Below are 13,666 nucleotides of genomic sequence, written 5' to 3'. Positions count from 1 at the left end.
TCTGATCCACTCTCTAGGTTGTGTAGTCTATCTATGCCTTTGTGTGGGTTTCAAGCCTACAAGTGGACATAGTGTTTGTATGGGTATACATTTGATGTGAGAAGTTGTATACCAAAAAAAGTGAACCTTAAACATGAATGAGATGATTTGATGTCATTCCATAATTGATTGAGGAGTTCAGGAGTCTAATGGTTTTCTTGCAAAGGGATTGTGACCAAGAGTGGGTAGTGGCCTAAGGAAACATTGTTTCCCTGTTAGCTCTGCATCAGAGGTGGTGTTCAATGTTTATGTTGCCAATATGCTAATTTTCAGACATTCATCAGTGTTACCTGTAAAACAGCAATTGGGTATGTTTCTTATTGCGTTGTAAAGTGATTTCACTATCTAGGTATCAAAAACTTTGATGAAATATTGTACTTTCAATTCTTATAATAATTATGAAATTATTGTTGGTTGTCGGTATCTCTGAAATATTGTATTTGAAGAATTAATTATATTATCTCATTGCTGCAAATAAGATTACTGTAATATCTATTTTTGCATCTCCGTCTACTTCTCTAAAACAAACTCAAAACCGAAAACAAACCAAAAAAACAATGGTGTATACTACATATTATCAGCCTTTCAAGGCTGTGATACCCTTTTCCCAATTGAAACATCTCACATTAGCAATATTTTTCATTAAAAAGGAATTGTTGGCTCCTAGTAGCTAGGGGCTGTGAAGGCTACAATCTTATTTGGGATATACAAATATAATTCAAAGACCATTAAAACATGGATCACACCATTATCATTTGGCATAGCAAACTAAAACATAACATAAAGCCTCTTCATGGTACGGCTAGGGTTAGTGTAGGTTTTTTATTTCCTAGTTGGTTATTCATTAAACCTGCTTAGGATTAAAAAATGTGAATATTAGTGTGAGTGGATGCAAGGTGTTTGAATCTTCCATGGGAGCTACACTTACCTATTTTATGCTATTATGGTGGACTCTCTCCATTGGTCTTATTTGCCACCTATCCCCTCTCTCATGAGCTTGTTTTGGCAAGAGTTGTTCAAGTTGCGTGGTATTGAGTTGACTCCTAGCACTAGTTATCACCCTCGAACTGATGGAAAAACAGAGATTGTCAATTAGTGGGTGGAAGGCTACCTACGCAATTATGTTTCAAGGCAGCAAAAAGCGTGGGTTAAGTGATTGCATTTGGGGGAGTTTTGCTACAACTCCACTTTTCACATGACTATCAAGATGTCTCCTTTTAAGGCTTTGTATGGCTATGAAACCCCCAACTTCACTAATTTTCAATTTGGAGATTGTAGTATGCCTAGAGCTAGAAATCTTCTTCAGGAGAGCCGGGATATCATGAAAACACTGAGGGATAATATACAGCATGCTCAGAATCAGCATAAGTTGTACACTGATCAGCAGCATATTCAGCAGGCATTTGAGGTAGGAGACATGGTTTATCTCAAATTGCAGCCCTACAAGTAGTCTCTTCTCAAAAAGAGTGGGTCAAAGAAGCTTAAGCCTCACTTCTATGGACCTTTTAGAGTTATTAGGAGAATTGAAGAGGTGGCTTATGAGCTTGAGCTACTTAAGAATAATAAGATGCACAATGTCTTCCACATATCTCACCTTAAAAAGGCACTTGGGCGTAATGCGATTACTTATATAGAGTTTCCTCCTTTGGATGAGGAAGGCAAGTTGATACTGATTCCAAAGGCATTGATGGATTTCAGAGAACGTACTCTACGGAAGAAGATTGTCAAGGAGTATTTAGTGAAGTGGAAGAATTGACCAATGGAGGATGCTACCTGGGTGAGTGATCAAATTTTATAGCATCCTGAGTTACAATTGCTTGAAGACAAGCAATCTTGGGAAAGGAGGACTATCATATCCCCTTGTTGCACCTGGCTCAGCATGAGTTTTCCATAAGCCTATTCTAGGGTTCTTGTAGGCTAATTGGATGTGGTTAGGGGACTCAATGTCCTAAGGTGAACTATTTCAAAGATTTTTAGTGTTTCCAACAAAAATTTACCACTTGGCCATGGTCTCAATTCAATGCAATGGGTTTCAATTGGACTTAATGACTTTTTATTGTTTTCAAAAGAGTTGTATTCTTATTTCATTCAGTAAGCCTTATAAAGTGCTTTTTAAAATATTCCCCCTTGGCCTAGTAGCACAACATTGTTTTTAAAGATGGTAAAAAGACGCCTAAGTGAAGGAAATGTCTTGGTATAAGGAGACAAAAGTAAATTGAAGTGTTTTATTTGTGAGCTCATAAAAGGTTCGAAATTCTCTAGGGATTTCAAGTTTCAGTTTTGGAGGGAAAAGGTTCAACTTGAAGGATGGCCTATATATATACATGTGTTAAGCTCTCATTTCTATATGCTTGCTTTGACAACTTACCGATAAGCTGCTCAATTTCATCCATAGTTCACTTCTGCTGGTTGAAGGACAAAAACCCCCTATTGAATAGCTGGTTTCAGTGGTGAAAGACCCACCCTAGCTGGTTGGAGTTACAGTTATGAATTCTTACAGTGATTTTGGCTTGAAAGGATGATTTTGGAGATGAAATAATGAGGATATATACAGTTTTTTGTTGTGGGTTTGTTAGTTTTGGTGTGGTGTGTGGTTTTGAATAGCGTGGTGTGAGTTTATAAATGACTAAATTCTGATTCTGAGTGCTGGTGTTGATTTTCTGAGTAGCTGGGAAACGCAAAATTCCTCATACCTCTGTAAAAAGGATAGCTATCATTCTGGGTATTAATCCTTTGGATTTACTACAGCTAGGTGACTTTTTTTGACCATTCATTTGTGGTGTTTTCTGGAAACTGAGTTTTAGTGGCAAAATTGCCGTACAAGGAGGCCATGCCATTCCTCTTAACTGGGTTCTCAAACTGAAATTACATCTGCACTCTCAGTGGTCTGTAATCTGCATTTAGAGGCGTCCTTTGCATAGTAAACCGATTGGTTAATGAAAAGAAACAGATTGGAGTTGGTTGGCACTCACATATATACTTTCCCAAGGAGCTGGAATGTGTTTGCTGTTCATTTGAAGACCTGAAAATGTGTTGTTTAGCCTATGAACAGGTCGGATATTAATTTCTTAATCTAATTTCAGTTTGTAAATCAAATCGCTTTGATCTTGTAACTGGGTTGTTATATGGTTTGATGTAATGCAAAGTTATCCTCTTGCAATGCTATGTTATTTTTCCATATTTGCAATCATATTGTTGAGTGAAACTTGAAAACAAAACACTCATGCATTTCCGTCTATTTCTATCAACAAAACAAAAAAATCAAGGGTTAATGACAACCCTGCCAAATATCAAATCTGCATCCACACCAAACCATATGGAATAATCTCTGGTCTTCATATGTTATAGAAGCAGGAAAGTAATTTGTAAGATGAGAAACCATGAAATTGAACTAATCACTAAACTAAATAAATAAAACTAAAAAGAAATTAGACTATTAGGATCATAGAGGCTATCCCTTCAAGTACATGTTACAACAAGAATGTTTCTGTAGTTCAAAGTCAAACTTTAAACAGGCTACCATGCAAGACGGTGACTATAAAAAATATTGACAGAATGCTTGGTGCCATGTTACTATGTTACAAGAGTGTAACACACTCAAAATCTTCAATCACTGCAATTAGTAGGGCATGACAAATAGCATATGAATGGTACAATGAGATCTTACAAACTGTTTCCCTTGCAACTTTCTCAGGATTTCTGAGGCGTCGAGGTCGTATAAAAGATTTGATATCAAGACAAGGTAAGAGATAATCAAGTACATTGCCAATTCCCTCTAGGCACAGCACCATGGTCCTTTCAACTTCTAAGAACACTCCATACCTATTAGCATTCAATAGATATAACATTATAATCCAAAATCTTACTAGACCATTATAAATTCTCTTACATCAGACTTTTGAATATCTTGACTAACACTAAATATGTTGTAAAGTGCCCAATGGAAAAGCAAATTCCCAAGGAAACTTTAGCATTAAATTTTCCAAAAGCCATGGAAGGATATGCATCAAAGGGAAACTTAAAATCTAGTTAAAGGTAAGCATTTTATGTTAATCATTAATAAACAAGAGAATCTAGAAAGTTAAGTATCAGCTGGAATCTACAAATCCAGTTTATAGTAAACAATCTACTTAAGCATAGACAAATAAGCAAGAGAACCTATGTAAATTTCTGCATTCAACAGAGACATGTGCTCACTCCAGTCGATGTTCCCTCCCTGTTTTAGTTTTCCTATTGAAAAATCATTACTAGAATTTTGCAGGTACTTCAATGCATACCCTTTTTGTGTATCTATATTTCACCCGTTCCTCTAAAAGAGGACTCAGTGGAGCACAGACAAGATTAATGTTTTCAAGTTTCTGGAAATGACATACATGATTACTTGAAAACTGTCAAAAACTTCTAACCAACAATTGTTTTTGTAAAAATGAAAAACAGGATAAATTGATTTTAATAGGAGTTAAAAACTTTCTTTCCACGCACATGCTTGTGGGGGCAGATTAGAGTGGGGCATATCTGTTAATCCAGTTAAAAAAACCTATTCAAAACAAACTACATAATTGAGATTTCCAGAACTGGATATGCTTTATCAAGAGAGAGACTACAGTTGTGTAAGCTTAACAGAGAAAAAAAAGAAGCAAAACAGATATTCTCAAATTCTTAACTGTTGTACCATTGTTTCATGGATTGGTGCAATGTCTCTTTTGGGTTGTCTCGCCAGTGGAAAAAAAAACCTCTGAGTTCTAAACCCAGCCAGATTGCACAATTCCTTGGCTGTCCAGAGCATGTTCCAGTGCTCGAGGAAGCAGCAAGTTAATTTAGTGAAATTGAAAATTAGAAGTTTGCTAGGACACGTTAAATGCTCTTCTTGCTGGTTCTGAAAACTATTTTCTCTTCACAAAATAAGGATTCAGGATTTGTTCAAACACATCAACCATATTCTAAACATTTTCTAGCATTGTCTAAGGATTTGTACAACTTCTATTGTTTCTTCAAACAACTGACAAAAATCCTACTGATCGTCTTTTATCATTTGCAGATTTTGTAATGTCCCCACTTTGAAATAGAATTTGATAATAAATAATAGTAATAAAATTAAAATACAAAAGAATAAAAATAAATTTTAAATTAAAATATAACTAAATATTAATTAAGTTAATGAATGGTCAAAAGACATGGAATGAAAAGTTGTGACTCCCTCAAACATGAGATATAAAAGGGAGAAGAGAACCTCATTTGAGAGGGGGAGATATGGAGAAAGGAAGAAGGAAGCGAGGATGTAAATCAAGGAAAGATTAATGGAAGGAGAAAAGGAATGGAAAGTAAATAAGGAAGTGGCTCTTTCAAATGGCAGAAATTATGAAGGGTTGCACTCTTTCGAAAGGGTGCTAATTGTGAAAGGTTATCTCTTGCCAAAGGGCATACATGATGAAGAGTGTAACCTCCCCCTCACATTAGGAGATATAAAGGGAAGAAGGTTCATTTGAGGAAGGGATCCAAGGGAGATCGGTTTGGAGAATAATATATTATTCTCAAAGACAGCTATGAAAGGTGGTGACTCAATTCTTATGAAAGGCGGTGCCTTAATCCCTATGAAAGGTGGTGACCCTTTCACCAATAAAGTATAAAGGAGAGATCATTCCAAGCATGCCTCACTCAATCATCATTCATCTCTCATGGATCCACAAAAGCGATCATCAATATCAAATCAAGCAAACAAGCAGCCAGAATATCATACTATCAAATCAGCATTCATTCAATCACATCACCAATATATAAAACCAGCATTCATTACATCATCACTCTTCAATAACCTAATCAACCATTACTTAATCATCACTCACCAATACTCCAAGTCATACAATCAAAGGAAAGCATTCAATCAATCAATCATTCATACAAGTACCAATCATTCAACAACAATACATCAATCATCAAGTGATCATCATCGAAGATAAGAAATAGACATTCAAATCAGCAAGTACTGGCAGGCTCACTTATTTAAATTAAAACGACAATCTCTATACGGATAAAGAATTGTGTTACGCTGCATACTGTTTGACATTATGAATTGACTGAGCTATTAATTGGTCAATCAAATGATACGAATTAGGAATACTGTACAAATAATACATCTGGCTACTGTTATAAACTTATACATATCTACATTGTTAATCTGGCTACAATGAAGTGTATGCATATTAAAATAGATATAAGGATTCCTTTAAACTTTCACCCAAACAACCGTTCCATTATGGAGGGGAGGTAGGGTATATGAGGAGAGCAAGAAGCTTAAGGGTCCATTCAAGTTGGGTAACCCCAGGGGGGATGGGAGGCTGAATGGTGGGTGTCATTCCATGCTCCTGGGCTTGGTGGACAACCTCGAGATGCCTTATAGGACCTCCCAGGGTGCTTCATAATATGGATTGGTTGTTGGGGGAAAGCTTAAGAGAATTCCGCATGTAAACTAATATTATTAAATTGATTAGAATCCTATTTTTAACATTGTTGAACTATATATTTATTTATCTTGTGATAACTAACCTGGTTGCAGGCTCTAAATCAAGATACTAAGTTGATAATTTTCATTCCCAAGCATAATCCAAACCCTATTTGGGAATTCTAGGGTAAATTGAGTAAAGTCCCAATAGGGGACATTCCAGATTCTGCACTAGTAGCCTATTGGTTTTCCTAATTAAGATTATGATGCTTCTATTAAAGTTCAATGGCATGCATCAGCCCAGTGAAGGTGTAATTATGTTGGGCTAGAGCAAAGTGTATGGTGTATTCTGAAGAGGAAGTTTGATTGGCTTGCTGATCTTCAGGGATTATCCTAGGTACATGATCCTCCTTGATTCATTGTATATACACAAATTCTATTAAAGACATCTTCTCTTGTCTTATATTTTGTTAATATATCTAGCGTGTTTTGTTACTTTCTAATATTGTACGAAAATGATAATTTCACTAGATAAGAGTAAACACTGCAAATTCATATAGAACCAATGTCAGTCAAAGCCTATTGACAACTACATTATACCAATGACATTAATGCCCTTAGGCTGTAACAAAGGTGGAAAGGGACAGAAACGTGATCAAGGAAATAACCAAAAGATCAAACTATCTTTGAGATAGGTAGAACAAAGAAGACTGTTATGAAAATCCATTGGTACAATTACACCATCAAAGCTAAAATCGATATGGAAGCCCCAGTCAAGAATGAAAACACAAGAGCATTCAACTGATTACGAATGACCAAGTGCATACCAAGAAAGAGTGGGTCAAGGTTACAAAGTAACGCCATCTTCCCGATTAAGGTTCAACAAATCTTGCTATTCAAGTTCAATTGGAGGAAGTAATAATTGAATATCTAGAGTCAATTGGGCCCTTTCTAGACGAGAAGTTTTTGCGGTAAAACAGAGTCCAAGAACTTTTTGGCAAAGAGTGGGAGTGTGTGAAAGCAATCTCTGAGGCATCAAGGATTTGCTGATTAAGGAAGCCTAAGACTCCAAAATTGAGGGCTGGAGCAGCAAGAAGATAACTTGAAGTGATACTAGTAGTGCCTAGATTATCAAAGTCTTTGAAATGGTTGAGGATTTGGACATGTTTGGAAGTGCCCAAGGAGCAAAGAATTGTCCCAACTAGAACTTCCTAACAAGGTTTCAAACATTGCAGTCAAATAAAGTGATGGTGACCCTCCAACAAGTTCAAATATCAAGAGGCAGAAGTTCCAAAAGTTTAACGATAATGGATCCAACAACCCTATAAGGCACTACAAAACATGTATTACCATATTGACTACAAAAGGACAAACAAACTAGGGATATTGATTGAGATGTTTTCTAACCACATTGCAGGGAGTGGTGTTAGATTGGTACATGGGTATTCTTGATACTGAGAAAGCAATGTGGGAGAGATTAAAGAAAATATTTGAACAAGAGTTCAATTATTGAAAGATAATAATGCGATTGTCACTAGAATTTATAATACTTGATACAGTAAGCATGAAAATGCACAGGCCTATTATAGGAGCTAGGAATTACCAAGCAAATTGGAAAAGGAACCAATGGCTGGGCTAAAAAAGAGATAATTCATCAAAGGGTTAATACCCTCACTATAAAAGAAGATGACAATAGTTCCTCCCTAATCATACATGGATGCATACAACTGGGCACAAACATAAAGAGAGAAAACAAGACATCCTCTTGTTCGAGAAAAGTGAAAGTGATTCTAATTCATGTGATAACAAATCAAGATTGGTGCAAGCTCTCCATAGAGACATGTTGAGCATGAAGAAAGAGTTTAAAGACAAAAAAGGAGAAGATAAAGAACTTTAGTGTATTGACTTTAAAATACAAAATCACACTAAAACTACTTGTCCCAAAAGATGTTTTGTGAAATATGCCAAGTCGTAGATTATTCAATTAGGGATTGGCCATACAATCTAAAAAATAAGAGCCCACGAGTACTTGTTGCTCAAGGAGAGCCATCATTACCAAACATATCCCCATACACATCTACAAGCACATCACCTAGAAGACACCAAAACCAAAGAGACAACAAAATACAAATGTCAGAACGAAAATGGAACTAGAAGACGAATAGAATATGATGGCCAAGGACAACTAATTATATAGTGTCAAGTGCTACAAGTGGGGACATTTTGCAAAAGTTTGCCCTGCAATCAAGACACTTCCAAACTTCTTTGCCAATGGTGTGGATATGATGATCGTGGACATGATCACTATTTGAAGCAAGCCAACATCAATATGACTGACATAGTCAACAAGGACAAAGTAATGGCAATAACTAGAGCTCAAAAAAGAAATGCAAACTACCCAGACCAATCAACAAAGAAGCAAAAGGTTGGCTAAAGCAAGAGGAAAAATTTGGAAGCAAATGACTAAAGAACGCAATCCCATGTAGAGGCAACAAATACAAGCAGTTTGAACAAGGCTATTACAAGGCAAGTGTAGCAATCCACAATACCTGTAAAATCGCATAGCATTATGAAACTAAAGGAATCCATAACTACAAATGCTCAAATTTCTAACTGCAACATGGAACATACAAACCTCACATTGTTTGATATACTATCAAGTGAGAGAAACCATAGAAAACAAAAGAAGCCAATTATAGGACCTCCTTTATTAGGGGGTCAGGTGATTGACCCCATATTGTTGACAATGAACCTAGCAAGCCAAGCTATTGTGATATACATGGATATATTATGAATTATACTCACCAATACTATTGTTGATGGTGGATCAAGTGTGAACTTGGAGGAATCTCGGAGACCCTATGATATGGCCACCCAACCTTCTAATTGGTGGGAGAAAATCATTATAGCATAAAGGTGCTTGAAATTCTCATGGAACAAAAGGCAATCATCAAAACTAAACCATTCCATTTTAATTTCATAGTTATTTCTCTAAAAAAAAGGCCTATGCTGCATTATTAGGACAAGGCTAGCTGATAGCAACCAATGCAACCATAACTGGAAGAAGAATCTATTATCTAATTGAAAATTAAGGCCAAAAATACATAATAGGTTTGAAAACCATTCAATAAGAGAATAGCTAGCCTCATCTATCAAATCATCAGATTCAGATTTTGATGAATAATGCTAGGAAGACAAAGGCCAAGGAATCTAGAACCAAACAATGAAGGGGTTTGGAGTTAAAATCTTGTTTGGAGGATGAAACCAGCTCTCTCAAAGGTCTCTTCCATTGACAAATGGAGGATTATGCAGCCTTCCGGCCTAATTGTAACTTCATGGAAATTGAATACAATCAAGGAAAAGAATGAGATGACTGAATGATTTGTTCATTGAACTCATCCTCCAAAGTGTATGGAATATAAAATGGATGAAGACAAGTTAGACAAGAAACTAGCTGATCAATTTGGAAGGAGGACAAGAAGTCTATAAAGTCCCTAATGATAAATGTAAATTTAAGATCAGAAGGTGATACCAATATGATTATGGTTGGAGATACGATAAAAATGATCAATCTTGTAAACTTTACCAACCGTTAGAATTGGACACAACAAATGCTTAAGAAGAGGTCAAGGTCCAAGTAATGCAAGGAAGCGGATTGCTCTATGATGAAGGACAACACCATGAAGGAAGACAAGATCAAAGACACATCAAGAAGATGACAAGGAAGAACATTACAAAATGGAGGATACAACTACGACAAGAAGATCAAGGTCAAAGATATCCAAGAGGAAGATGGCGAAGGATTTCAAAGATGAAGATGGAAGAGCATAATGAAGCCTAAGGAAAACATCTTGAAGTTTCAAAAGAATTAATCAAAGTTAAAGATGTAGAGACTTCTTTATGATGATATAGAAGTGGATTTGAAACAAAGATGAAGAAAGAAAAAAGTTTACAAGACGTGTAAAAGCTAAGGTAGCACCTGAAAAATAAATTGAATGAATGATTCAATAATCGGATAATCTATTCAACAATATACAAGCGTATATAAAGAGATTACAAGGACGACGTTCTAAATTAAGAACAAGTAGTTTAAAGTGAACTACTAAAAAGCTAAACGCTAAATAAAGCTTAAAAGCTAATTAACTAAAAAGAAAAAGCTAAATGCTAAATAAAGCTTAAAAGTTAATTAACTAAAAAGCTAAATGACCATTAAACAAAGAACTAAATATAGGTAACTAAAATATAATTAAATATTCTAATACACTCCCTTAATGGTCATTCTACCTACTAACTACCCTACAGAAGACACTGCAGGTCTTTTGATCACAGATGAAAAGAACACTTTGTTGCGGTGGAGACCCTCCCTGGATCTAAAAAGTGTTAATGACCAAGAATACCAGAATCCATCCAACCTGACGTTGGGTAACCAATTTGAAACCTGAAACCATGAATTTGAGGAAAAATTGGCAAACCCTCCAAAACTGAAGATACAAATCATCATTTTTGTGGAAAAAAATGGTAAAAACCCTTGAAACGATTTTTGTGGAAAAAATCAAACAAAACCCTGAAACTTCGCATGGCAAGACACAAAACACCACGTGGTAAGACACCAAACATCATGCGGTAAAACATCAAACATCATGCAGGAAAACACCAGACAACATCACGTGGTAAAATACCAGACATCACGTGGTAAAACCCTGATTTTTGAGAAAAAAATCAAGCAAAACCCTCCCATGATTTTTTATGGCGAAAAATCAAAAAAACATGCAAGCTTTGCAAATGACAAATAATAATTTTTAAGGAAAAAATTCTAAACCTTGCGAACAATTTTTGAGGAAAAAAAATGTGAAAACCTTGGGACCTGTAGGACGAGGTCTGACCTAAATCAATCTGATCAAGGCAACGATATTCAGATATCGTGAACATGCATTGTTTCCAGGTGTTGTGAAACCTTTGGAGAAGAATTCTGGCACGAATTCCAAGGTGCGAATTTCAAGGTTTGGAAGAAACCAGAAATTAAAAAATTTCCGCAAACTTAAAACCTGAAATTTTTCCTAAAAATAATCAGAAAAAAATAATAATTTGTAGAAAATAAAAAATACCTCTGTTTATTTTGTTAAAAAACCAGAAAAATATTGACGATTTTTTCCCAAAAAAATGCAAAAAAAAAAAAAAATAGGGGCAAAAACCCTAGGTCGGATGTACAACATAAATGGTGCCCAGAAGACACCAAAATTCTCGACGTCCACAGAATTAGCAAAAATCGCTGACTGTTTTTAAATTCCAAGGAAAATTCGTTGGCACAAAATTTGAGGCAAGAAAAACGAGGCACCCAGAAAAATATGAGACCAACCTAGAAAAACTCTCGAAAAACCCACCAAGAATCTGAAATCAGAATGTAGATCCGATGGCTCAAAAATTGATGCACGAAAAACTATGCACCCAGAAAAATATGACGATGACCGAATTGAGGTCTCGAAAAACCCACCAAGAATCTGCAACCAGAATAAAATTTTGACTTGAACTGAAGGGTCAAAACCCTAGTCAAAAATTACAAAAACCCTAGGAAAATTTTCAATTTGCAAAAAAAAGCCTCCAGGTTGCAAGCCCAAAAATCTCCAGAACCCTAAAAAAATATGAACTGCTGCCCAGCACAAAGAAGCCCACAAACCAGAAACCCTCAAACCCTCAAAAAGCCTTCAAAAAAGCAAAATCATTTTTTTATTAAAAAACAATAAAAAATATTTGGAAAATATTCCAGAAAGAAGGCCATGAATTTTTTATTAAAAAATTCGCCAAATTTTAAAAAATCCCATCAACCCGCTCTGATACCATGAAAAATAAATTGAATGAATGATTCAATAATCGGATAATCTATTCAACAATATACAAGCGTATATAAAGAGATTACAAGGACGACGTTCTAAATTAAGAACAAGTCGTTTAAAGTGAACTACTAAAAAGTTAAACGCTAAATAAAGCTTAAAAGCTAATTAACTAAATAGAAAAAGCTAAATGCTAAATAAAGCTTAAAAGCTAATTTTTTATTTTTTTTTTTTTTTTTTTTTTTTGATTGGTAATTGGCCGAAGCCTGAATAGCTTTTGATTGGAGCTATGAACCAGTGGGGACACAGTAGGGGGCCCCATCCCCATTACATATCTTTGAATTATTATTATTATTATGTTTGATTAGATTGACCCCAAGACCTTCTCATCCTATAGAAGGCCAAGAATCACAGCTTAGAGTTCCATTAGATTGACCCCAAGACCTTCCCCATCCTATGGAAGACCAAGAGTCACAGCTTAGAATTTCACTTCAGATGTCCCTATTGGGAGTTGAACTTGGGTCTCCACACTGAGAACCCAGTGTTTTAGCCAGTTAAGCTCAACCCCTTGGACAAGCTTAAAAGCTAATTAACTAAAAAGCTAAATGACCATTAAACAAGGAGCTAAATATAGGTGACTAAAATATAATTAAATATTCTAATAGCACCAACTCTGATGCAAAGCATCCTCACCAAAACCACATTAGTGAGATTTCTTTCTCCCAACTTACCTAACCAATAGCTACTAAGTCTCCCATACCTTCACAGATTCACTCACAAGGCTCTTGTTCCACTCACAAGGCTACAATAGCCCAAAACTCACCCAAGCTTCTCAATCCCTTATCCAACCACACACACATTCCTCCATGCATACTCAACTCTCTTAAACCTCAAACCATACTCCATAGCATTTAAACACCATTAGTCTCCTTTGTACTCACACAACCAAGGCTGCCCCAATTAGGACTCCCACTTCCCACTAGTTCCCAACTTCACAACTTGCCACAAGTAATCCTCACAAACACATAACTCCCTTGTCAATCTTAAAAGCCTTATCGACATGTTCACTTTGGATTCTCTCTACCCACCCAACCCCCCTAAATGACAAAACAATGTTCATTGAGGGTTCACTGTTTTTAGGACAGTCAACAACATGTTTAGGATAGCCAACAACATGTTTAGGACAGTCATATATTAAGGTTTATTTTCCACTTGTCAATGCCTCCAAAGGCTTCTAAAGACTCAATAGGGTCTACCCAAACACTCACCAACTCCAACTACAAAACCAACCAGCATTCAAACTCATAAACACAAGTTCTTGTTAAATTGTCAAACTAGGACAGCCACTAGCAATTTTAGG

At 35.9% G+C, this 13,666-nt stretch overlaps 1 protein-coding gene across 4 annotated transcripts in view; it reads right to left on the bottom strand.

Moving 5' to 3' along the window:
- The window catches only part of LOC131027350 (calcineurin B-like protein 3), a 252,230-nt gene that overhangs the window by 222,208 nt on the left and 16,356 nt on the right, over positions 1 to 13,666 (bottom strand). For 3 of the 4 annotated variants that reach the window (XM_059218110.1, XM_057957384.2, XM_057957386.2), the window contains exon 1: positions 3,707 to 3,860. The exons of the other annotated variant lie outside the window; for it this stretch is intronic. In XM_059218110.1, coding sequence (XP_059074093.1) covers positions 3,707 to 3,830 — 124 coding nt within the window. In that variant the 5' untranslated portion in view covers positions 3,831 to 3,860. Of the gene's footprint in view, positions 1 to 3,706; positions 3,861 to 13,666 lie in introns of those variants that run through there. 4 annotated transcript variants of the gene reach the window in all.

The sequence above is a fragment of the Cryptomeria japonica genome, chromosome 3 (genome assembly GCF_030272615.1).
Source record: "Cryptomeria japonica chromosome 3, Sugi_1.0, whole genome shotgun sequence".
NCBI classification, from domain to species: Eukaryota; Viridiplantae; Streptophyta; class Pinopsida; order Cupressales; family Cupressaceae; genus Cryptomeria; species Cryptomeria japonica.
This window is presented reverse-complemented; position numbering and strand designations above follow the sequence as displayed.